The sequence below is a fragment of the Lissotriton vulgaris genome, chromosome 10 (genome assembly GCF_964263255.1).
Source record: "Lissotriton vulgaris chromosome 10, aLisVul1.2, whole genome shotgun sequence".
In the NCBI taxonomy this organism is placed as follows: domain Eukaryota; kingdom Metazoa; phylum Chordata; class Amphibia; order Caudata; family Salamandridae; genus Lissotriton; species Lissotriton vulgaris.
Window position 1 is genome coordinate 189,673,344 of NC_141698.1, and position 27,050 is coordinate 189,700,393.

General features: G+C 38.6%; 1 protein-coding gene across 1 annotated transcript in view; it reads right to left on the bottom strand.

The window, feature by feature from the left end:
* Nucleotides 1-27,050, bottom strand: part of TMC5 (transmembrane channel like 5) — a 757,208-nt gene that overhangs the window by 91,818 nt on the left and 638,340 nt on the right. Inside the window, exons 17-18 of the mRNA XM_086940869.1 lie at nt 24,994-25,127; nt 22,822-22,995 (exon numbers count right to left, since the gene is read on the bottom strand). Coding sequence (XP_086796995.1) covers nt 22,822-22,995; nt 24,994-25,127 — 308 coding nt within the window. The remainder of the gene's footprint in view (nt 1-22,821; nt 22,996-24,993; nt 25,128-27,050) is intronic.

Genomic DNA, 27,050 nt, shown 5'->3' on the forward strand with positions numbered 1-27,050 from the left:
GGGAACCTAAGGCGGTAGTGAGTGTAAGACAGACCGCATTCCAAAAAGAAAGTAGCAAAGGGCAATCATAAAACATGTGTAGATCAGAAGCCGCCACCAGACCACATTTAGGGCATGCCACTGCTGAATTGTTTGGGAACTTTGAGAGCCTCTCGGGCGAGTAATACGCCCTATGTAGGGTAAAAAGGTGGTTTCGGCGTAACCAAGATGGTTTCACTATATTCCACAAGATCTTAAGGGACTCAAACCACAGGTTCTCCACATTTTGATTTGGGATGTGTGCGGCCCACAATGTGTCGGGCAAATGAAACTCACCATCAACCTCCTCCAGTAGTAGGTTGTACCAGAATGACACCTCTTTCTTTGTTATTGGCTTGTCAATTAAGAGGGAGACCATGTTGCTATTACCCCCTAACTGAAATCTACCCTTAGCAGAAACCTGTGAGTGTGCCCAGCTACGTATTTGCAGGTATTTAAACCTGGAGAGCCCTGGCCCTATCCTAGAGAATAACACCTCCCATGGGAGTAATCTACCCTCCACAAAGAGGTCCCCCCACTCCTGCAATCCTGCCTCTCTCAGAGGTGCTGCGAGACCATCCAAAAGCCAACTCGGGGACCCGGGTGAGTTCCAGAGTGGAGATCTACCAGAAAAATAATCAAGTTTTATGGAGCGCCTAAGTTTCGACCATGTTTTAGATATATCTCGCAAAACCTTCAATTTTATTTTCTTAAAAAACTTGGGGTCTCCAAACTTAAACAAGAATGCATGCTCAGCTATTTTTTCCCCTCTAAGCAATGCTGCAAACATATACCCACAGGCAGAGTTAATGGGTGATTTTAACAACATCCTGGCGTGTGAGAATTGAAAAGCCCACGCATATAGCTGGATATCAGGGGCCGCCAAACCACCCTTTTCCCTACGGCGCCTTAGTTTCTTCCAAGCTATTCTAGGGATGTGATCATTCCAAATAAAAGACCTTATATCACTTTGAAGTTTGGCTATTATAGAGGGTTCAAAAAAAAGAGGGATGGTATTAAACAAAAAAGTAACTTTAGGGAGAATAGACATTTTAATTAAGTTGACTCTGCCCAATAGAGATAAAGGAAGCGAAGACCATGATTTCATCAATCTGCGACACTCCTTAGCAGTAGACGAAAAATTTGATGGAACTATTTCGTTTATATCATTATATATATTTAGGCCCAGGTAGCGTAAAACAGAACTTAACTGAACCCCTGCCACAGGCTCAGGGTCGTTCCAGACCATGATGTCCGTCTTCGAGGCATTGATTTCATAACCAGACACGTTACCATAATCCTGGGCCAAAGCAATTATAGCTGGAAAAGCCGAGCGGAGTTCAGAGGTAAAAACAAGGACGTCATCCGCATACAGGGATACCTTCTTCTCCCATCCCTCGAAGCTAAAGGGCTTGATGTTACAGTCGTCACGTAGCCGCTGAGCGAAAGGCTCAATATATAGGTCGAATAGGAGGGGAGAAAGAGGGCAACCCTGGCGGGTCCCCCGCGTGATGTTAAATGGGTTAGTTAATTCACCATTGACTAACAAAGAGGCAGATGGATTTTGATACAAAAGTCTAACTGCACGCCTAAATTTTTCGCCGATATTAAATTTTCCCAAGACTTCCGATAGGTATATCCAATTGACCCTATCGAAAGCCTTGGTGGCGTCTAGAGTGAGAACAGCCAGTGGAAGGGATTTTGCAGAAGCCATATCAATTGCTCCTATGAGATCATAGGTCAACTCATAGAGCTGGCGTCCCTTTACAAACCCCTTTTGATCTGAGTGCAGGATACTTGCAGCAACTGCCCCCAACCTATTTGCTAACACTGATGCAAAGATTTTGTAATCAGAGTTCAGGATAGAGATTGGTCTATATGACCCACTACAAGTTGCCGGTTTTCCTGGTTTCAGTATCAATGTTATTGAAGCACTGTTCCAAGAAATAGGAGGGAGCATTCCATCTTGGAGGATATCATTAAACAACTCGGTAAGGAAAGGGAGGATTGTTAAATTCAAAACCTTATAAATTTCTGATGGCAAGCCGTCTGGGCCGGATGCCCTTCCCTTTTTACTATTAATAATTGCCAATCTCACTTCTTCCTGGGAGATTGGATCATCTAAAACAACACGTTGTTCTAATGTAAGTGTAGGAAGAGAGACTCCCGTCAACCAACCTTCAACTTGTTCGATTTCAATTTTTTTGTCCTCACGGTATATTTCACTAAAAAATTCCCAGAGAACCCCCCTGATTTCTTCATCAGTAGAGTATGTTATACCATTGGAGATAATTGAATAGATATTATTTCTGACCTGCTCGGTCTTTGTTTTCCAGGCTAGTAACTTTCCAGCCCCCTCACCATACTCAAAATGAGCCAACTTACCTGCCTCCCATCTCTCTAGAACCCGAGCGTTCAGAACTGAGCCCAATTCCCCTTTTAGAGTAACTACTTTATTTTGCCACTCCTGTACTTTGGTCATAGGGGCATCCGGGTGCATGACTATTTCTGTCTGGACTCTGGTCATTTCCATTTCTAAGGAAGTCACAGCTTCTCTATAGATCTTATTCTTATGTGTAACTTTATTTATTATAAGGCCCCTTAAGAAGGCCTTTAGTGAATCCCATACACTCCCGGGAGAAGCTGTTCCAACATTATCCTCCAGGTAATGCTGCACCTCCACATTGAGGGCATTGATAACATCCAACGAGGAGAGCAATGAACGATCAAATGACCAGTTTCTCATACGACTCTTAGGAAACCCCTCCAGTTCTAAATAGATGGCTGCGTGATCTGATAAATGAAAAGGTAGGTGAGAAACTGATGTCACCAAATTAACCAAAGATTGACTTATCAAAATAAAATCAATTCTTGACTGGTGGTGGTATCTATAATTACGAAAAGTAACACCTCTTTGTTGTCCATGCAAAGATCTCCAAATATCATTGTACCCTAGTTGCTTCATGCTATCCTGCAGAAAAGACCTGGTTTTAGATAGAGGCCTAGCTCGGTTAGAAGGGGACTTATCCAATAGGGGATCTAAAACTATGTTAAAATCTCCTGCTAGAATAACCGGCTCAGGGAATGTATACAGGTGGGAAAAAAGGGTCTTCAAGACTGACGGGTCGTCCTGATTTGGACCATAATATCCTATAATAGTGATTGGGGACCCTGCTATGATCACTGATACAATTACCCACCTTCCACAAGGATCAACCAGTTTAGAAACCAACCTAGCTTTTATAGATTTTTTAAAGATTATTGCCACACCTCTAATATGTACAGACTGCGACGTCGTTATATATAGATCGATCCACCTATTCTTTTTGACCAACAGATCCATTTCAGGTTCATCAAGATGGGTTTCCTGGAGTACTATAATCTGCGCATCAGCGTCTCGAAGGTACTGCATTATGTTACCAAGCCAATTCTTATACTGGGAAGGAAACAAGCTTCTGGGGACCGGTTTCTGGCATTTCAGCCGTCTTCGGCCCGGCTTGCTTGAATCCTGATGGTGCAATGAGCAAGGGACTCACATCTGAGTATACCCTTCCACGCTTATGGTGGACAAACACGATTCAGAAAAGGGGGGATGGTGATGAACAGAGTGTCTGAATTAAGCAGACCACTCTTACCCAGTCCAAAGATCAGGGCTTGATCCATCACCGTTTTTTAGCTCACTGCACCATCCCAGCTCAGATCCTGGCTACATGCAAATTAGTCTGACCCTGGCCCAGTGCATCATGGGAACAGGGCAGACCAAACTACCAAGCCAATTCTTATACTGGGAAGGAAACAAGCTTCCGGGGACCGGTTTCTGGCATTTCAGCCGTCTTCGGCCCGGCTTGCTTGAATCCTGATGGTGCAATGAGCAAGGGACTCACATCTGAGTATACCCTTCCACGCTTATGGTGGACAAAAACGATTCAGAAAAGGGGGGTGGTGATGAACAGAGTGTCTGAATTAAGCAGACCACTCTTACCCAGTCCAAAGATCAGGGCTTGATCCATCACCGTTTTTTAGCTCACTGCACCATCCCAGCTCAGATCCTGGCTACATGCAAATTAGTCTGACCCTGGCCCAGTGCATCATGGGAACAGGGCAGACCAAACTACCAAGCCAATTCTTATACTGGGAAGGAAACAAGCTTCCGGGGACCGGTTTCTGGCATTTCAGCCGTCTTCGGCCCGGCTTGCTTGAATCCTGATGGTGCAATGAGCAAGGGACTCACATCTGAGTATACCCTTCCACGCTTATGGTGGACAAAAACGATTCAGAAAAGGGGGGTGGTGATGAACAGAGTGTCTGAATTAAGCAGACCACTCTTACCCAGTCCAAAGATCAGGGCTTGATCCATCACCGTTTTTTAGCTCACTGCACCATCCCAGCTCAGAACCTGGCTACATGCAAATTAGTCTGACCCTGGCCCAGCCAAGCAAGCCGGGCCGACGACGGCTGAAATGCCAGAAACCGGTCCCCGGAAGATTGTCTCCTTTCCGGTGAAGAATTGGCTTGGTAGTTTGGTCTGCCCTGTTCCCATGAGGCACTGGGTCAGACTAATTTGCATATAGCCAGGTTCTGAACTGGGGTGATGCAGTGAGCTAAATAACGGTGATGGATTCAGCCCTGATCTCTTGACTGGGTAAGAGTGGTCTGCTTAATTCAGACACTCTGTTCATCACCACCCCCTTTTTCTGAATCGTTTTTGGCCACTACAGGTGTGGCAGGGTATACTCAGACATGAGTCCCTTGCTCACTGCACCACCAGGATTCAAGCAAGCCGGGCCGACGATGGCTGAAATGCCAGAAACCGGTCCCCGGAAGCTTGTCTCCTTTCCGGTGAAGAATTGGCTTGGTAGTTTGGTCTGACCTGTTCCCATGAGGCACTGGGTCAGACTAATTTGCATATAGCCAGGTTCTGAACTGGGGTGATGCAGTGAGCTAAATAACGGTGATGGATTCAGCCCTGATCTCTTGACTGGGTAAGAGTGGTCTGCTTAATTCAGACACTCTGTTCATCACCACCCCCCTTTTCTGAATCGTTTTTGGCCACTACAGGTGTGGCAGGGTATACTCAGACATGAGTCCCTTGCTCACTGCACCACCAGGATTCAAGCAAGCCGGGCCGACGATGGCTGAAATGCCAGAAACCGGTCCCCGGAAGCTTGTCTCCTTTCCGGTGAAGAATTGGCTTGGTAGTTTGGTCTGCCCTGTTCCCATGAGGCACTGGGTCAGACTAATTTGCATATAGCCAGGTTCTGAACCGGGGTGATGCAGGGAGCTAAATAACGGTGAAGGATTCAGCCCTGATCTCATGACTGGGTAAGAGTGGTCTGCTTAATTCAGACACTCCGTTCATCACCACACCTTTTCTGAATCGTTTTTAGCTACTACAGGTGTGGCAGGGTATACTCAGACATGAGTCCCTTGCTCACTGCACCACCAGGATTCAAGCAAGCCGGGCCGACGATGGCTGAAATGCCAGTAACCGGTCCCCGGAAGCTTGTCTCCTTTCCGGTGAAGAATTGGCTTGGTAGTTTGGTCTGCCCTGTTCCCATGAGGCACTGGGTCAGACTAATTTGCATATAGCCAGGTTCTTAACTGGGGTGATGCAGTGAGCTAAATAACGGTGATGGATTCAGCCCTGATCTCTTGACTGGGTAAGAGTGGTCTGCTTAATTCAGACACTCTGTTCATCACCACCCCCTTTTCTGAATCGAAACAATCAATCAATCAACTTTAATTGATCTTTTTCTGCAAGTTGGAGAAGGTTAGTTTTACTTAAAAGCAAATTTAAATCCTGAAGTGATTAGATTTTATATGAATTTTAAACTAGGGTATTTACCAATAGGCAAATATATTTATCTTTCTTTTACTAAAAGTCTAAAAACCAGGGTTATTCAATTGTTATTGCAGAACATCAAGATATAAATCATGTACTTTTTTGTCTCTTTCTATTATGTTATTAATTTTTTTACTTAAAAGCTATAATTATATTGTGTAATCCTAGTTCATTTTTTAATGCCTTGTCCCTCTCGTGTCTTCCTTGCATCAGTAAATGTTTGGTAGCGATTGTATACATTTTTATTGTATTGTAATTTGAATGTTCTTTGTTTTATTTCTTTTACTGTATTAATCAAATGAATATTCCTGCGAAATATTTCAATAAATAAATTAATAATGTTAACCATAAAACAAAATAAAATGAGTGTATGAGTTTTCTTCAAACATGTCAAGAGGCTTATCTTTGTATCTCATTAGCTTTAATTTAGATTGTTAGTCTCAGCTACAGGCAGTTTTAGTGGTCTGTTGCTTAGAAATTTTGTTTCCAATACATTCCATATACTTAGAGCATAGGTGCTGGACGCAGGGGTGTTAGACCGGGCCGTTTCGACAAGTTTATCCCCAAACTTTTTATCTTTTTCCTCCTACTTTTCTGACCCTGTTTTCATTGGCTATAGGATTCAGGGCACTTTACCACTGCTGATCAGTGTTAAACTACATATGCTCACTGAATAAATTGTGACAATGATTGGTTATCCATGATTGGCATATTTTATTTACTGGTAAGTCCCTAGCAAAGTGCACAGTGTGAGACAGGGCCTGTAAATCAAATGTTATGAGTGGGCTTGCAGCACTGGTTGTGCCATCCACATGATTAGCCCTGTAAATGTGTCTCAGGCCTACCACTACAGGGACTGCACATGCAGTTGTGAACTGCCATGTTGTCCTGGCAAGTGCACCCACTTGCCAGGCTCAGACGTTCCCTTTCCTCACATGTAAAGCACCCCTAAGGTAGGCCCCAGCTACCCCTATGGTTCAGGATGCAGTGTATTTGAAAGGTAGGACATGTACTGGTGTGTGTAGCATGTTCGATAGTGAAATAATGTGTATTTCGAATTTCACTGTTGAAAGGCTATCTGTACCATAGGCTTGCCCTGTAACATTTTTACACGTGTAACTTGCAATAGGGACATGATAGGAAAATTAAGTTTAGGCTCTCTGAACCCAGAATTTATGAAAGCGGTTTTTGAATTCTGTGTTTGAAAATGCCACTTTTAGAAAGTGGGCATTTTCTTACTTTACCATTCTGTGTGCCTCTGGCTGTTTGTGTATTCAGCGTCTGGTGTTTTGAGTGGTGGCCAGTCTAAATATCGAGTTTTTTTTATCGACTGGACAGAATATCAACATGGCAGTAATATCGAGGTAAGTAATATCGATGTTAATATTATCGATTTTTAAGTGTTTTAAAAAATATCGAAGTATAGAATATCGAGTAGTTTATATAGAGTGTAGAAAATATTGAGTTTTTGTATAAGTAAAAAATATCGAATGTCAAAATATAGAGTGTCAGAATATCGAAAGAGAAAATATCGACTGTTAGAATATCTATTTGTTGAATGTAGAATTTTTATAATGTTGTACTTTTAATTTATTTTTGTAACATTTTGTTTATGTCTGTTATTTAATGTAATAAAATATATAAATAATTTAAATAAAAATAAATAAATATGTAGTTAAAAAAATATTAGGAGCGGGTAGAGGGTTTTTAGGGGAATAGGGTGGGAAGTGTTTTAAAATATATAGAAATAAATTATAAAAAATGTATAATAATTGTAAAAATGTATGTTTTAGTAGTGGGTTGTGGGTTTTTAGGGGAATAGGGTGGGAAGTGTTTTAAAATATTTAAAAATTAAATATCGAAAATATTTTACATTTATTTGTTTAAATTTAGAAATTTTTATAAATTGATTTGTAAATTAATGTGAAATTATGTATTTAAATTTAGAAATTAATTTGAAATAATTTCGAAAATAATTTTAAATTTATAATTTAAATTTAGATAACTATTTGACAATAATTTCTAAATTCATGTGAAATTATTTATTTAAATTTTGAAAATAATTTGAAGTTAATTTAGAAAATAAATATAAATTATTTTTTTAAAATTTCAATATTTATTTGAAAATAATTAGGAAATTAAATTTAAATTAATACTTTAAATTGAGATATTTGATTGAAATTAAAATCAAATTTAATTTGAAATAATTTATTTAAATTTGGATATTTATTTGAAATTAATTTCGAAATAAATTTAAAATTATTTATTTAAATTTAGATAATTATTTGGCAATCATTTCTAAATTTATGTGAAATTATGTAATAAAATTTAGAACATAATTTGAAATTAAGTTAGAAATTAAATCAATTAAGTTAAAAATAATTCGAAATTATTTATTAAAATGTAGAAATGTATTACAAATAAATTATGAAAATATTTTGAAGTTATGTATTTATATTTCGAAAATTATTTAACATTGTTTTATTGTGTGAAATATTTATTTTGTATGATTGTGTAGTGTAATTAATGGGTAATAATGTAGGAATATTTTAAAAAATAGAAATGTAAATGTATACATTTAATAAAAAATAATTTATTAAATGTATAAATTTATACAAAATTTTACTTTTATTACATAATTTTGTTTTGAGACTGGGTTGTTCCTTTTTTGGGGATTAGGCTAGGAATTAAAAAAAATCAAATTTAAAATTAGAAAATAAATAAAAATATTACATGTAAATTTGTAAAAAGTTTCTACACGTAATATTGTATGAAATATTTAAATATTTGGGAGTGTTTTGTAGAATTTTTGTAAGTTATATGGTTTTAGTGTCCAGTATCTTTAATGAGTTTATACTTGGTGGAGTGGGAATGGGAATTTATATGGTTTTACTGCCCAGCTCCTTCCCTGAGTTTAGACTTGGTGGAGTGGGAATAGTAATTTATATGGTTTTATTGTCCAGCACCTACCCTGAGTTTATACTTGGTGGAGTGGGAATAGTAATTTATATGTTATGTTATTGGTTTTTATACCGCGCACAGCTGCCCCAGCAAAGGGGCGTCCTGGCGCCAGGAAAGGTAAACACAACATCACAGAACGCAGCAAAGTCAGGAAATATTAATTAAAAAGAAAAGTTTTGATGGCACGTCTGAATAACAATAAATCCTCCATAGCTCGGATTTCACTGGGAAGAGAGTTCCACAATATGGTTTTACTGTCCAGCACCTTCCCTGAGTTTATACTTGGTGGAGTGGGATTAGTAATTTATAGGTGTTTACTGTCCAGCACCTTCCCTGAGTTTATACTTGGTGGAGTGGGAATAGTAATTTATATGGGTTTACTGTCCAGCACCTTTCCTGAGTTTATACTTGGTGGAGTGGGAATAGTAATTTATATGGGTTGAATGTCCAGCACCTTCCCTGAGTTTATACTTGGTGGAGTGGGAATAGTAATTTATATGGGTAAAATGTCCAGCACCTTTCCTGAGTTTATACTTGGTGGAGTGGGAATAGTAATTTATATGGTTTGAATGTCCAGCATCTTCCCTGACTTTATACTTGGTAGAGTGGGAATAGTAATTTATATGGGTTTGCTGTCCAGCACCTTCCCTGAGTTTATACTTGGTGGAGTGGGAATAGTAATTTATATGGGTTTACTGTCAAGCACCTTCCCTGAGTTAATACTTGGTGGAGTGGGAATAGTAATTTATATGGGTTTACTGTCCAGCAATTTCCCTGAGTTTATACTTGGTGGAGTGGGAATAGTAATTTATATGGGTTTACTGCCCAGCATCTTCCCTGAATTTATAGTTGGTGGAGTGGGAATACTAATTTATATGGGTTTACTGTCCAGCACCTTCGCAGACTTTTTACTTGGTGGAGTGGGAATAGTAATTTATATGGGTTGAATGCCCAGCACCTTCCCTGACTTTATTCTTGGTGGAGTGGGAATAGTAATTTATATGGGTTGAATGTCCAGCACCTTCCCTGACTTTATACGTGGTGGAGTGGGAATAGTAATTTATATGGGTTGAATGTCCAGCACCTTCCCTGACTTTGTACTTGGTGGAGTGGGAATAGTAATTTATATGGGTTTACTGTTCAGCACCTTCCCCGACTTTATACTTGGTGGAGTGGGAATAATAATTTATACGGGTTGAATGTCCAGCACCTTCCCTGACTTTATACTTGGTGGAATGGGAATAGCAAAAACTTTGTAGAGATATACATTTTGGTTGGTAGAATATTACAATTATTATTTCTATGTAAATATATTAACTATAGTAGTAATTGTATTTATTGGTATATTAGTAGTAGATTGATAAAGAAATCAACATTTTTATGATTTGATAAAAATTATTAATAAATAATTAAAAATATATTTACATTATATTTTATTTAGAAAATTAAAAAACAAGACACACACATGTTTAAGTGAAAACATTTTATTAAGATGTAAAAAGAAATGGGAAGTAGAGGAAACGTTTTTATTTGCAGTTTAATTTTGTAAGTGAATAGTTTAAAAAAAAAATTAATAGCAAGGTAAATATTTTTATATTAAAAACATTCAAAAATTGCAATGAGTTAATGTTTATGTTAATTCACATATATTGGAAATGTAAATTTTTATAACAAATATAATTACATAGTGTACAATTTATTTTATAACAATTATTTTGAATCACATACAAAATAGAAATATTTTAATAGTAAACATGTTGCAAATAATTGGTATATTTGTTGTAGATAAATTTTTTGTATTTTATAGTACAAATAATTGATAGATACATTTTTTACAGATCTCAAAATAGTAAAATGTTTGTTGGTTACAAAATGAAAATATTTTTTTTATAAATTAATAAAATTATATTGAAAATATTAATAATATTATTTTTTACAAAAGTAAATAATGAGAAATAATTTTTAAACTGTACATACATTTTATAATCACATTAACATAGTTATAAGAATAAGATTTAGCAGAAGGTGAATGATAAAAGTAATTTCAACATTATAATTAATTACAAAGTGTACATATAAATAATATTTTCTTTTTCATACTTCATTAAATATTATTGTACCTCATTTTTTAAAAGAAATATATATTTATAAATATTTTAAAAAAATATTAGGAGAAATAATATATAATGTAAGCCTATATTTTTAATTTTTAAGTGTAAGAAAATAGAAAATAAATAGGCTTTTCAGTTATACAGGGACTATTTTTTAACCGCGTAATGTTATTTTGTTTGATTTGGTACTGGAACAGCTTGCGGTTGGATGCTGCGTCGCGTTGGAGAGGGTACGTTTGTTTTTGTTGTATTTTATAAGGTAGTAGATTTAATTTATGTGAATGTGTGGTGTATTTAGCTTGAGTAGGATTGCAATATATATCGTACATTGTGTTTTAGGTGTTAGCTCGAGTGTACGATATTTAGTGTTTATCGCGTTTTAGTGATAGGTGTGTGAAAGATGTTTATATGTTTAAATGTTACTAAATGCTTATGTTCATAGTGTAAATATGTATTTTTATATGTGTATGGGTGTATTTTTGTGGGTGGGTATGTGTTTTTTCTATTTTTAGGTTGTCGTCACCCTTTTAGTTTTTGGAGGAGGTCCATTTTTTTTAAAGTAGTGTGACGAGTATTATATACTCAGATTTTTACACACATACTTTGTTTTTCCGGTTTTCCAGGACCGTTTATTTTTTTAAATTACTACTTTCGGGTTTTGAATGGGTATACTGTGTGGATTACATTGGAGAGGAGTCGCAATGGATTTGCTTGTATTTTTTCATTGGTTTTGGGCTTCCTTGGATTGTATGGACATTTTGGATTATTTGCTATGGATCTTTCAAGATTGGATTACTTTTGAAGAAGCGACAGAAACTGTAAGTATATAAAGAAATGTTTTTGGGTGGGAAATCTGTTTAAATTTGTTATATTGCTATGTTATATGTAACAGTTTGAAAGTAAATTATCATAATACATTTAATAAATGTGTTTATAATTTATTTGACAATTTAATTACAATTTGTTACATAGGGTAATGGTGGGAAAATGTGTATTTATAAAAGGCTAATGTATGTATAGTTGTGATATATTTTATAGAATCGTTTTAGCTATCATTGAGCGATATTCGAGTCCTCTGGTACTTGGATAGAGGGTAACTTGACTTTGGAGTGTGTTATACATTTTTTTGGTTTCTTTAGTTAATTTTGGTCCTATCAGGGTTACTAATTGCTCCATTCGGAGCTCTTGGTAACTCTGTTCTTTTTGTAGGGATTGAATTAATTTGTAAAGAGTAGGTGTTCCTCTGCCTGTGGTTGCTTGGAAGGCGTTGTGCCATCCTTCAACTGCGTTGTTTATTTTTGCTTCCTTATTTAGGGTGTTAAGGTAGACATTCCACCAGGCTATTTGATATTTAGGTTGTCTTCTATGACCTGATCGGTGTAGCCTTCCTACCCATGTATCTTCGAAGTAGTCAAGCATAGGGCTTAATCTTTCTTCGTTTGTTTTATAGTAGGGGCTGTCTATTAATAGGTTATAGTGCTCTGCAACGTCTGTTACAGGAACATAGGCTAGAGAAATACGTTTTTTAATTTGATAAGCAAAGGTGCTATCTGTGGCGTATTGGACACTAAGGGGCCTAATCCTTGCGGTAAACGGGACCGCCCGCCTAAAGGGCGGGGGGTCCCGATGTGGGCATTAGGATGCACCCGCCACAGTGGCGGGCGGATCATGCATTAATAACATTGTGGCTGCCGGTTTTCACACCAGCACCTGCTGCAATGCTATTAATGCTTGTGATGCATTTGCATAATGAAAGCGGCAGGTACCGCGCGGTGCCTGCAGCTTTGATTATGCAAATGCAGGGGGGTACCACAGGTACGAATGTCTGACATAATATCGACAGACAGAATATCGAAATACAAAAATATCGGCACAAAAATATCGACATCAAAAATATCGGAGTCATATCTTCATAAAGGTAAGTACAAAAATATCGAAAAAATAATAACGTAGTACAAAAATATCGAAATTAAAAATATCGTTTTTTAAAATGTATTAATAATAATGTAAAAATAATTTTAAAATACATATAATTTTACAAATATTAAATAAAAATATTAAAACAAAATTAAAACTAATACATATACATTTAAAATAAATAAAACACTTAATAATTTAATGTAATTTTATTTTTTTTAATTTAATTTAATCCATTTAATGTAAAAAAATAATATTTTTACCCTGTACGCCTGTACCCCAAAAACCCAAAACTGACCCTGAACCCTAAAAATATCCCTGTACCCTAAAAACCCAAAACTGACCCTGAACCCTAAAAATATCCCTGTACCCCAAAAACCCAAAACTGACCCTGAACCCTAAAAATATCCCTGTACCCCAAAAACCCAAAACTGACCCTGAACCCTAAAAATTCCCCTTTACCCAAAAACTGAAAACTGACCCTGAACCCTAAAAATACCCCTTTACCCAAAAACTGAAAACTGACCCTGAACCCTAAAAATACCCCTTTACCCAAGAACTGAAAACTGACCCTGAACCCTGACCCTGAGTGGAGAAGTGTGGCTCACCGGTTAGAGGAGGCAGACCCAGAAGCAGAGGTCGGCCCGGGACCAGGGTTCAATTCCCGACGCGGCAGGGTTTGGAGCCCAAATGTCCATGGACCTGATAATTCTCGCTTCGGTGCCTACTTGAATCAGGGGTTCACGCTCTGCAACTCTGGGCAATAGCTTGCTCAATCTCCACTACGGCCCCCGTGGCGGGATGCCTGGCTTTCACCTTGGGGGTGCCCAGCTGGGCCATCCCACAGGGAAAAACCAGGACGGGTTCCCAAAGCAAGCGCCGAGATCCCCTTTGTGGTGATACGTGCGCTATATAAGAGACTACATTACCATTACCATTAACCCTAAAAATACCCCTTTACCCAAAAACTGAAAACTGACCCTGAACCCTAAAAATACCCCTTTACCCAAGAACTGAAAACTGACCCTAAACCCTAAAAATACCCCTTTACCCAAAAACTGAAAACTGACCCTGAACCCTAAAAATACTCCTTTACCCAAAATTAATTAATATTATTTAATTACCAATTAATTATTAATTAACAATACCAATAAAGTAAATATATTAGCACATTAGCTGTAATTAATTTAAGCTAATAATTAATATTATTTTTCCCAATTAATTAATTAAGAATAACAAAAAATTATATATAAAAATTACTCTAATTAATGTAATTAACTAATTAATATTAATTATTTACCAACTAATTAATATTTAAAAATATGTACAAAATTATATTAATTAATTAACTAATTAATATACATTAATTACCAATTATTTAAAATATGTACAAACATATATTAATTAATTAATTATTATTAAATTACTTCCCACCCTATTCCCCTATAAACCCATAACCCGCTACAGAACATATTTATCAATTAATCAATTAATTAAAATTAATTAAACATTAATTCTCAATTAAATATTTAATAATTCCTACTAATTAATAATTTAACATAATTAAATTACTTCCCACCCTATTCCCCTATAAACCCACAACCCGCTACAGTAGTAAAAGACAATATTTAATTAAATTACATTAAAAATAAATAATAAAATATAATAAATACAATATAATATACACTAAATTTATTTAAAAATTGATATTAGTAACATCGAAGTTATTATTTCGATATTATTGACCTCGATATTTAAAACTTCGATATTACTGATATCATACTAATATCGATATTAAGACTGTCGATATTACTTACCTTCGATATTTTGTCCCATCGATATTTAAACTTCGATATAATTGTATATCAAAATTTAAAACTCGATATTTTGTCTGTGTACCACAGGTACCCCCGTGTGCACCCACTACTGTCCTTTACTCAGGGGGCCCGCAGGGGGCCCCTAGAGTGAAGTCCGCATGCCTTTCCGTGGCGGCATTGCCACCATGGAAAGGCATTGAAATTTGGGCATCATAATATGGCTGGCAGTGTCTGATAGACGCCGCCACCATATTATTCCTTTTCCGCCCCGGCCGCAAGGCGACCGGGCGGAAAAGCGGCGGACGGTCTTTCCGTCCGCCGAGGTCCCCCCGCCATACTAATATGGCGAGGGGGAAAACTAGAGATGATGGCGGGCGGAATGCCCCCGCCAGCAATCCGCCCACCATCATAATTGGCCCCTTAATGTAGATTTCTGTAGATGTCGCCATATACATTGATTAAAATGATAATAGCAACCTTGTATTGCTGAATGTGGGTATATTTTTAGGATACGGTTTATCATTGCTTTTTCGAAATCAATGATAATTTTTTGTGGGAAAGAGTCATTAGTTAGTTGTTTGACTTTGGTTAGGATTTCTTGGTAGGTAGATTGTTGTTTGTTTGGTAGGAGGGCATATAGGAATGGAATATTATCATTTTGGAAATGACCATGGTTAGTGTACAATTGGTAAAAAGGTTTAGGACATACTGAAAAAGTACCATCCATCATCCAAGTTTGGCATTGGTTTAGTTTAGTCATGTTGTCTGCAGTGGCAAACAGTATTATTCTTTTATCTTTTGAGTTGTTGTCATATAGTATAAATGGTTCATTATTATGAGTTACACAGAGTTCAGGGGGAAATTGCACTTCTTCAAAAGTTTTAGGTGTGGTTGGAGTAGTTGCTGTAGCTCTTTTTTGTCTAGCTTTGGTTCTTTTAAGGGAATCTATACTTGGTAGTTAGCTAGAGGCATGTTGGGGTAGAGCACTTAATTGTTGTTTTAGAATAGAAGTTGTTGGTATATCAGTAGTAGTGCTAGCTTGTTTAAGGGAATCAAGCACTTCTCTAATCTCTATTTCTGTAACATTGGGTGGGAGGTTATGTTCCTTAGTATAAGTTACAGTGGATTCCTGACTTATAGCTCTCCCATAACATTTGTTAGAATAGTATTTAGTGCATTTCCAAAAAACTTTCATATCTTTCTGTTTCTCTTGAGTGTATACATATCCCATGTAACAAAGAAGCATTTTCCCTTTCTGAGAATACACAAATTTTGCTCCTTCAGTCATATTTGCTTTTTGGTGCTAGGAGAAATTAAACATTACATTATTAGAAAAGTATTTAAATAATGTATTTAGTATTATAAAAACATTGATTTGCACGTTACTTATTTACCAGTTTATTTCTTGGTTGAATTCAGTTGGTGCTTTTCTTCGAATTATTCTTTTTGCTGTATTTCTTCTGTACCTGTTAAGATGGAGATGTGTTACAAGAATGTATATTTTTTAAAGTTTCTTTTGTTGTGCTCTGCTAGCTAATTTGTCCTTAGTTTTCTATTTATTAAGGTTTTTAGTAATTGTTTTGATTAGATACCTACTTTTTATATTTTTTATTTGAAGTGTTGATGTTGTGCAGTTTTTCAATAATTTCTTTTTATCTGTAGAAAATAGAGCAGGAATAAAAGAGATGCTTCAGTTATTTGTTTTCAAAATACCAGTTAGAAGTTTTAGATTAACGTTTTATAAACATATAAAGGTGGTAGTACTTACTGTAGATAGGTGTAGCTGGTTTTTGGTAGAAGTAAATCCGTTTTCTTTCAGCAAAGTGGCAGAGTTTCTCCTTCTTTTTTTTGGTGTTTTAGATTGCGATTTTAGCAGGTGTAATTCTTCTTTTTATAGGGTGTGTTAAATTGTTTCTGAAAGTTTATTGGTTATCCACTTTGATAGCTTGTTCTTATTGGTTTATTTGATTTTTTTTTACTTGTTTTGGTAATTGTTTCCCTTAAATGGGTGACGCCAATTAATAATTTTTTATGGGTAAAGCGTTTTTTTTTTAATGTTTAATGGCGTTTTTTTATATTTAAAGTGAAAGAATATTTATTATGTGTGTTAAGCAATGTTTTATTATTTGCAATGTTGTATATGTATTATGAAATGTATATTTGATGTGAATGTTTTTTTTAAAATTTTAGAAATGTTTATTGTATGTTGTATCCTTTTTAAAAAATATATTATGTATATTTGTGATGCGTATAATATGTGTTTTTTATTAGAAAGCGTATTTTGTAAAGTCGATAATATTTAATTTTCGGTGTTATAGTATTCTATATAGTGATGGTCGATATTTTGACTGTTTTATGTTAAAGATTGCTGGTCGATATTTTTTACATGCGATAATATAGATGGTCGATAATGTTGTAGTCAATATTTTTTTATCGATATTGTTGTTTTGATATATGTGTTATTTCTTGTTTAAGTATTGGGAGTTGATATTTTTGTACTCGATAATTTGTCATCGATATTTTGTCTAGTCGATATTCGGACTGTCGAGGTTATGTCAGTGATTCGTTTTGAGTGACAAAAGCTGGGATATGCATTCACTCTAGACAGTAACGGGGGGTGGGGGTGTGCCCTGCCTTGCCTGGGTGACTCATTGGAGGTCTGAATAGACCTCGTCTGCATTTAGAGTGGTGGGAGGAGTTGCGCGTTCACCTAAATAGGCTGTGTCTCCTTTTTCACAAAGCTGTCTCCACCCTCTGTGGTCATGCTGCACCAAGGAGGATAGGACTGGTTTGGACTGGGTTCAGAGACCCTGTCACAAAGAGACCAATGACATTTTGGGGTATAAGTATTACACCTTAAACCCCAGGACTTTAGATTACTTAAAGAATCAAGGGGGCCCTGCCAAGAAGAAGAGCGGAAGGACAGTGTGAGGAGCCCTGAATTTTCTGAGTGAGGGGTGGGTTGGCCTGCAGATGCTGCTTCTCTCTGTGGTGGAGGAAAAGGACTGACTCTTTTTGCCCTCCGGTGGCATCCTGCTTTTGAAGAGAATCTCCAAGGGCTTGTGTGTGCTGGCCTCCTGTTGGAAGTCTCAGGGAAATCAAAGACTTCAACCTAAAGTAACCTGCCTGGAAGGAAGGCTGGGAGCTGTGTTAGGAACGCTGCCCCTAACGTGTGTGGGGTGGGTGGGCCTGAGGTTACTGTATCTGTCTAGAATAGAAGGAGGACTGGGCTGTTCTTTGCCATTTTACTTTGAAACACGAAGGGAGCGCTGTATTCTTTGTCAGCTTAGTGCAGGGGGAGTGCTTGTCTTTGCCCCCAACCTCTGAACACAATAGTGCTGTTCTTCCCAGTCTAGAGCATGCAGAGAGCCCTTTGCAGGTGGGAAGTGCATGGTAAGAGCTACGTTGGGCGAGTCAATTTTTGTATGCAGTCTAGCACATGACGAGCGCACTCTATACTTTGAAGTGTGTCCTGGCTTCTGAGGCAGCCACACCAGGATGGGTCAGGGACCGTGCCCGAAGCAGTGGTACCGGAAGGAGCCACATACGTAGCCCCCACAGGTTGCTGCAGCAGCGAGAGGAAAATCTGAGGAGAAAGCAGATGAGGTTCACTGACTTCCTGCTGGAAGCGAGGCCAGGGGTTAGAAGCCGCTGGCATTGAAGTTAAACCAGGAGTACTGCGACGGTTCAGTCCCAGCAAATGCCTCCACACCCATGGCGGGGCTGCCCAACTTTTTTCTGGCTAAACCATAGTCTCGCGGGCAGCTGTTGGTGCCATCTGGAAGGAGCGGGACCCAGCAGAGTGTTCCCAGTGATACCTTTGGAGGAGTAAGCCCCGGAGATCACTTGCACCTGCACCGCGTGGTTGTGGACAGGTGCATCCTGTAATTGCAGTGTTTACGGGCGCTGCAAGCGGAGGCACCCCCAGCACCAGTGAAGCTGCACCCCTCTTTGCAGGCAGCCTCCTGAGATTGCCCTGCGCGTGGCGGTCCAGGCAAGGTCGCTCTGCTGAAGGGTACCATGCGAGTGTCCCCCATGCCTATGCGCATACCTGGGAACACTCGATACACAGAAATTTGTTGTATGCCTTATGTGGGAAATCATTAATGGAGGCTCCACTCTAGTGTGCAATGCCAAGGAACTACAGTAATTTCTGTGGTAGATGTACCGGTGTCCCTGTCACCTACGTGTTGTGAAAAGTCCAGTATGAAAGCTAGTAAGAGTACAGAGGGTGCTAACAGATAAACCTACTGCATTTTTATGTCCTGAAGGCAGGATTGATGTCATATTATGCCCTAATGCTATTACGTGATTCACATTGGTGTGTGCATTATCTCACTGCCTCATGTTCAGGAGTTATATTGATATGTACAGCGATGATGCTCTTTAATGGCAAGTGCAACCTATAAGTAGTTGCTTTATTGGACTAAATTTGGTGTTATGAACAATTGCCTGATTGGCAAAATTATTTACAATTATTTATATAACCTTGTAGGGAGTCTCTTTTGTGTTGTGCCGAGTGTGCCACTGGTATGTGAGTGAGTTGAGCAAAAACTTTACACATTGCCTCTGGAATAAGCCTGACTGCTCTACCAAGCTACCAAGGGGGTGAGCAGAGGTTATCGTGGGTGTGTAACTCCCTTACCCTCACTAGAGTGGTGAGTTATGCCAGGCCTCTGTGTACACCTTAGCCAACCAAAACCCCCATTTCTAACAAGGGGTGATGGGGAGTGCTGCAACACCCTTGGAAATAATAAGAGTTCAGAAGATGAATGATCAATAAATATGACTACATTTTGTGAGTATCCTTTCACATTTGTTGCACGTTCAAAGAAAAGCTCAAATTTCAGACTAGACAAATTACTGCTCATTTAGGAAACTGGATTTTACGTTTGTTTTGCTGATTGCAAATTGAGAGGATTTTGTAAATGTGATCTATGCTACAATCCTGCTAGGGTACAAAAAACGAAAGGAAAGGCTGTAGAATATCATGTTTCTTTCTAACACAGAACAATAATTAAATATCAGAATAGGAACTAAACACATATTTGAAATTATATCAACAATTAGGTAAAGCACACATGAAGCACTTTTTGTAATTCTGAAATGTAATGGTAACAACAATTTTAACAGGATAAAAAAAATCATGTTACTTTATTTGTATGTGCTCTAATGATAAATTTTCACTGAAACTGATTTCCACACATATTCGCTTTTGCACCATATACTTTTACAAGTAAAACAGCATATCTATCCAGATTTAGTGGATATTTTAACAGAAAATGTGCTGTCTGTAAATGACAGTACACTGCCTCACCAGTGCTCCAGAATGTACCACAAGCTACATACCTTACCACTCTCCTAATGAAAGGGCATGGTATATTTTCTACACATTGTTTTTGTATGCTGTTTGGATCTTTCACAGTCCCTATGGATTTAGTGATATACAATTTATGGCAACAACTCCACTCTAAAAAATATTCCAGCAACCGGGGCGAGGGTAACAATGTATTACCACTATTGTACAGACTGATTAGTTTATATCTAGGTGGACATCGTGAACAGGGCTAGGGTGGGACCCGGGAGGGGGTAGTTTTACGGGGTTAGGGGGGTAAGGGTAGTTCAATGCCAATGTTTTATCCTGATTACTGTATTGATTGCTATTCTTTGCTTTTTGATTATATGCTCACAGCTCCTCCGGTGTTCGCAGTACTGTGGATGTCTTGCAATCTTATCTGAAACAACAATAACATTTTGTTCTGAAAAAATATATATATATTCCAGCACCACTGACTTGGAGTGGGTTTTGGATAAGCAACTTGCTCATGATTGGACGTTTTCTCTCTGTCTCACTTCCCTACACCTGATTAAATAGCTTTCTGCCCTTTTCTTGTGTTTGTCCTGCCCAGGAGCATTTTGGTCTCACAGTATTCAGACTGGATAACCAGTAGAAGGAATTGGCTATTTTCTTCCCCTCTCTCGAGTTGCTTTCCGTTGTCCTCACTCTCCTTTCTTCACCTCATCACCACATCTTCAACCCACCTAGCAATCCTTGCCCCCTGACATCCTTGTTTGTTTTTAACAATTAGAATTAGTTGACTTCCATGTTAAAATGTTTTTCTGACCATTCCAATATGGCCACACATACCTCAGAGGTGGGCATCTCCAAAAGGGTATTGTTTTATTTGAACATATCCCAGTCAAAGATGGCCACAATGGATGTGCTAATATCCATGGCAGCAATTATTTAAAGGAATTTGTTAAAATAAAATGCATTCAATATGACACCCCGCAGATACATATGCATCCACTGCAGCTGAACGAGTCACCCAAAAAAACTGACAAAGCCATGAGGGTTCACAGTCGAAACATATTAGCTTTTCCAATTTTTTTTACTATTTCAACAAGAGGCAGACAACATATTCCACAGCATTCTCTATTTCATTACTTGTACTTACAGGAATTGTGTATTAAGACGAGTTTCCGACTAGATACGCAATGCTTTGGATGTGGGAACTGAGAAACAGAAATCTATCAATGTCACATATAATCCCAAGATAGCCCCCCAAAGTTTCTCCAAGTATGGATATATCGAGTAATGGGCAAGCTAGGAAGGTCAGTATCCAGATTCCCCAGGCATGTGATAAGGCACAGGAAAATTGAATGTATCTCCAATGTTGGGAGGATGGAATCACTAATTCCCCTCTCAGGTCTGAAAACAACTTGATAAATCCGTTAGAGACAAGGTCCTCAAAGTGATGGATATCATGAGCAATCCACATAGGTCAAAAAATGTTTTCCTCGCTGGCCGTAATGGTTGCACTGAAAAACAATGGGGCTTTTACCCCAATACCACTCAAAACTTGCACCAGCTTGTGAGCTTATTGCCAAGGGTACTAGGAAGTGTGAATGATCAGATTACTGAGGGGAGTAATTAAAGGTCTTGAAGTGTAATAGACAGCTAGATCTCCGGAAGACTGCAATATGTGAAGTTCCATCACTACCAATAAGGGTGTGGCCCTAGAAGTGGGCAACCAATATTAGCCAGCCAATGACCCTCCAAAGGTGGAAGACATAAACCATCCTTCTCTGATGTGGAGTAGAGCTTAACACCCTGGAATATGGGTCTTTCCGACCCCCAAATTAATTGAGAGATGGAGCGCTATATGCTCCGCAGACAGGTATACGCAAATGATGATGATTGAGATACTCTACTGGTGGATTATAATAAAGGACTATGGGAAGCACGCCTTAAGTATAGTTTTTTTAAGATCCTGCACTATTGGCACTAGTCCTCAGTAAGGTTATTCAGAGTCCACCTTGCTGTGGATTCATGATGTTGGAGAATGTGGCCTTCTGAAGGCTTTCTGGATGTTGGTTTTGGATCATACGAGAAGGGCCCTTGGGGTGGACAGACCTTTGACAGCCCGGTTGGTGTTACTACATGACACGTCTGACCTTCCTTCAGTGAATCAGCATGTTTGTAGATGGCTATCCACTGCTCTAGGAGTTACTAAATTGGTGATACTGAATTTTTGGAAATCAACTCCAATATCCACACCACAGACTCGGTTGGACAAAATGTATGATATGGCATGCTTTGAGCATCCTATTTATAAGTTGAATGACAAATTGCAGATATTTGACTGGGTTTGGGGCACGGTTCTTAATGATTGAAGTGTCAAGCTCACCTATTCATTTAAGATGTCTACTTGAAAGTGAACTGTTTCATATTTCATACCAATCCCTATTCTCCGCTCCCTGGCCCATCCTTTCTGGGGTTTCCCAGCTTTGACCCCTATTGCTGGATGTGTTGGAAGATGTGGATAGATAGCCATCATATCTTATTTCTTCCCATATGGGCGTTAATCAATTTATTATTTCCTTCCCATTGCAGGTGCATGTCTTCCATTTCCTTCTCCTTTTCTTCCTTGTTGGTTGTGTTCTTCTTTTTCTTCATTTTATTTGGTTTTAGTTATCAATTAATATTTGCTTTAAAGAAGAGATGGCATACAGTTGGACTTTGGATTAGCATTTAATTATGTTGATTTTCTTGCCCTGTGTGGCGACTGGCTTTTCAATTTTTATTGTACAACTCTTGTTACAGTGATAGGAAAACTCAATAAAAAATTGAAATATCATTAGCTGTACTTACAAGATAATAAGTGTAAGGATGAAAAAGAAGAGAACACTTTCAATCAAATTGTGATAAATCCATACGACCCATTTTAAGTTGGTGGTCCAGGATATTGAGTCCACCCAGATGGAGATGGCACTGTATGGATGATCCAGGTTTCGGAAAGGACCACATGTTGATGAAGAATTCCGACTGGAGAATCAAAAGAAAGGCCTATTTATTAAATCAATTATGACAAATGTAAGACATCCAATACTTGAGTGTTGCATGGCATCATCCCCTGCCTTTCAGCAGAATTATAAAAATTACTCTGGTCAACAACCAACATTATTAGAGCTTATGGGCAGTAGTATTTCCATATAAATGACCACACGGTGTATGAATATAATTTTAGTTTTAAAATCGAGCCAATCAATAAGTTTATGTGCAGCTTATTGATGACGATGTTTCTACCTTATTTGAAGTGGACATGTCTCTTCGGGACAAGTCTCTTCAGGACAGGTGATAACTGGACACCTTGAGCCCCAAAGCCCGCCATCCTATCGGAAATCGGGACCGCCCGCCCTAGGGGCGGGGGTCCCGCACGCACCATTAGGATGTGCCCGCCACAGTGGCGGGCACATCCTGTATTTATAGTATTGTGGCGGGCGGAGCTCTCTGCTCCGCCCGCCACAATACTAAAAATGCTTAGCAGCCTTTACGTAATCAAAGCGTCAGGCACCGCGCGGTGCCTACCGCTTTGATTATGCAAATGCAGGGGGGTACCACAGGTACCCCCCCGTGTGCCACCCCCCTTTGGCCTTCACTCCGGGGGCCCACAGGGGGCCCCCGGAGGGAACACCGCCTGCCTTTCCGTGGCGGCATTGCCGCCGCGGAAAGGCATTGCTCTCTTCCCATTGTAATATGGCTGGCGGTGTCTCATAGACACCGCCACCATATTAATCATTTTCCACCCCGGCTGCAATGCGACCCGGGCGGAAAAGTGGCGGGCGGTGTTTCCCTATGTTGCGGTCCCCCCCGCCATTGTAATGTGGCGGGAGGGGGGTAAAGGGTGGCGGGCGGTCATTTCTGTCGGACGGATCGCCACCGCCACCATGGAGGTGGCGATCCACCCAACATCCTAATGGAGCCCCTTATGTTGTAAGAGGGGCCATATTGCTTAAATCTGTGGTTCAAAGAAGAGCCAATGTTGAATACTTCAGTTTAACACCATTGGTGAGGATAAAGAGATGGTACTTACTTAATGATTCAATAATGAACCATCAAGTTTTGTGGTAGGCCTGTAGTTCAGTCACGAGAAACAAGGTTACTGAGCTGTAGCACCATTGGCTGCTCAACACAGTAAGCCAGTTTAAGGTCGCTCGACCACTGACCATCAATGTCTCGCAGTCCTGGAAGTATCCAATCTAAGTAAGGGATAAATGGCTGATCAAATTAAAGACAGCCTGAAGCGTGCAGGAATTCATATAGCTTGTTTCTCAGCAAATGCTGGAGAAATGTGAAATCATTATTGTCTATGACAGGAGCATTCGTTTTTGGTAGCAAATCATGTATGTGCATATAGAAAAAACTTTAACGCTACATTAGTGCTTCCATTAAAGTTTGATTTGAGGATCTCTCACATCCCTGAAAGCAGCCAAGTGCTTCCCCTCAATATTCCACCTTAACATCGACTTCAAAATATGCTACCAAAATATCATGTAGAAAATATTGAGAACCAAGATATCGACAAGGTAAGTATACGTTTTCCTTTCTTAAATCTACGTATATGTACCATGGCGAAATATATATTTTCAAGGAATGTAGATTTGGGGTTAAGAATTGTACATCTCTTCTTACCTTTATGCACTTGTTGATATTTTGACCTCAATATCTTGGCAACAATATTTTGTTAGAGCGATGTTTCTTTCAGGAGTCGATATTTTGTCATACAAAGAAACACTCTGCTTACTTTGCAGGTGAGGTGGTCCCCTGTCCTGTATCTGTTTCCATGGGTATGTCGAAAATAGCACCAATAATGCTAGACTAACAACAACATGGCCTATGGTCAACAACCTGCATTTGTCCAAAGCAATCTAATGGATTTAAAACTCAAGTCTCATTAACATGCAACTCAGCAAGACACAAAATTCACAAAAATCTAAATTAATTATGAAAAATGCAACATACAACTGTGGCACACTTTCCTACCTCCAAACGGTAATGCCCACAACTGAAAGAACTCCAGTGAATGATGGAAAAAAGAGGAGAAAAATAAAGAGTGTCGACATCTGTGAAGCTCTCCAGGCTCTTCGGGGTGGCACACAGTTCATCATCAGACTGACCTGAAAACAACCAGGCACACAAATACCATCAACATAAGTAAATTAGGTATTAAAAGGCCGGTGTAGGTACGTGTACAACCATATAGCAACACCCATCACAAATTGAACTCAATCATAGTTTAGTAATGAGCCCCCAACAAAGCAAAAACATCCATTAATAACATTGGAGTCACATTTTGAACTCCTTCCCTGGATGTCAGAGCTGTTGATTTGGTGATTTGTATAATTATGCTTTGACAGATGCTTGGTTAACTTCTATTATTGTTTAGGCTTCACCAACTCATCCATCATATGAATGAATCCTCACTTGTATTGTACTCATCATCACATAGGTCTACCTTTTAAAATGGTAGGAGGAAATAGCAAAAAGAGCAGGTTTAAAGGGTATTTAGATCATTAGAATACTGGAAGTTCTACTGAAGACAAGGAAGTGGCCAGGGCAAATAATGGCTGGTACTGGACTTGGCCCTTTCTGCAGGGTCATCCCCAAAATGTTTGCCTTCCTCCTCTTTTTTTTCCGGAGTTCTTTTTTGTTGTCTTTAGAACTCTTTGCTCTTTACCACTTCTAACCAGTGCTAAAGTGCTTGTGCTCTTGTCTCTAAACATGGAAACATTGGCTTATACCCAATTGACATATTTAATTCACTTATAAGTCTCTAGTAAAGTGGTACTACATGTGCTCAGGCCCTGTGAATTAAATGTAACCAGTAGCCCTTTAAACATGCCTTAGACTTGCCATTGCAAAGTCTGTGTGTGCAGTTTTAAACTGCCATTTTGACCTAGTAAAGTAAACTATTTTTCCAGGCCAATCCTTCCTTATTAATACATGTAGGTCACCCCTAAGGAATGACCCTGGACAGCCCCAAGGGCATGGTGTGGAGTATTTAAAATTGGGGACATCTGTTTTTCAGTTTTACATGACCTGGTAGAGAAAAACAAATGTTTCACTAGTGCAGCATTGCATTGCCTTATTACATTTTATAGGTGTAATTTACAAATAGGAAGAGATAAGCTCTTCACGTTTGGTGTCTCTGGAATCACAATTTAGGATCCTAACTATTAGCCCCTTCTGATCTTATGTGGGAAGGTTAAGCTTGACACATGTACTGCATTGAGTTTTGTGGAAATGTTTGATCATAGGCATAAAGATTGTAATGGGTGTGGTTTTAGGATACCCCATCTGCCCACAAGTTCACTAAATATTCCCCATAGTGTAATTACACCAGCTCAGTCATGCAATGTTAGAGGGAGATCGGAACCCCACACCCCAAAGGGTTCCTAATCAATGCGAGATCCATGATAAAACACAAGGTAGAGTTAGGAGAGTGTTTTAAAGGCTCACAATCTTGACTGTGTTTTTATTACTGAATCTTGGGCAAACTAAGCTTTGGGTCCCAATCTAGTAGATACTCAACACACAGGCCTGATTTTAATGCATACATGACAACCTATTGTATTCTTGAATTGCTGGGTATCAACTATACCTCCTAGGCAAGATATGCTTACACTCTTTTAGTCATACCCACCATATGTGTATGGTTATTATTAATAAAAGATTCAACCAGAGCCATGCCCCAGTATTCCTAAAAGCATTACAGATAATACTGGCACGCTAGTCATCAACAGTGTGAAACAATATAGAAAAAAGTGTGAGGTGGGTTAGAGAGTGCCTCACGTAAGCAACCACCACAGAGCTGCTGGTAGGTACCAGGTCACCAGTGTGCTGACTATCACCATCATGAGAAAATTGTATTTTTTTTAATATAATAATTTTAACTACCATTACATCCCCGTAATATGCAACAAAGATTCACCTGAACTCCCCATTAAAATAGGCTGTGAACACCTATCATATGTATTTAATGTTTGTCTAGTGTTCACACCCACTTAAAACAGGCTTTTACAATGCAATGGTCTAGGCAT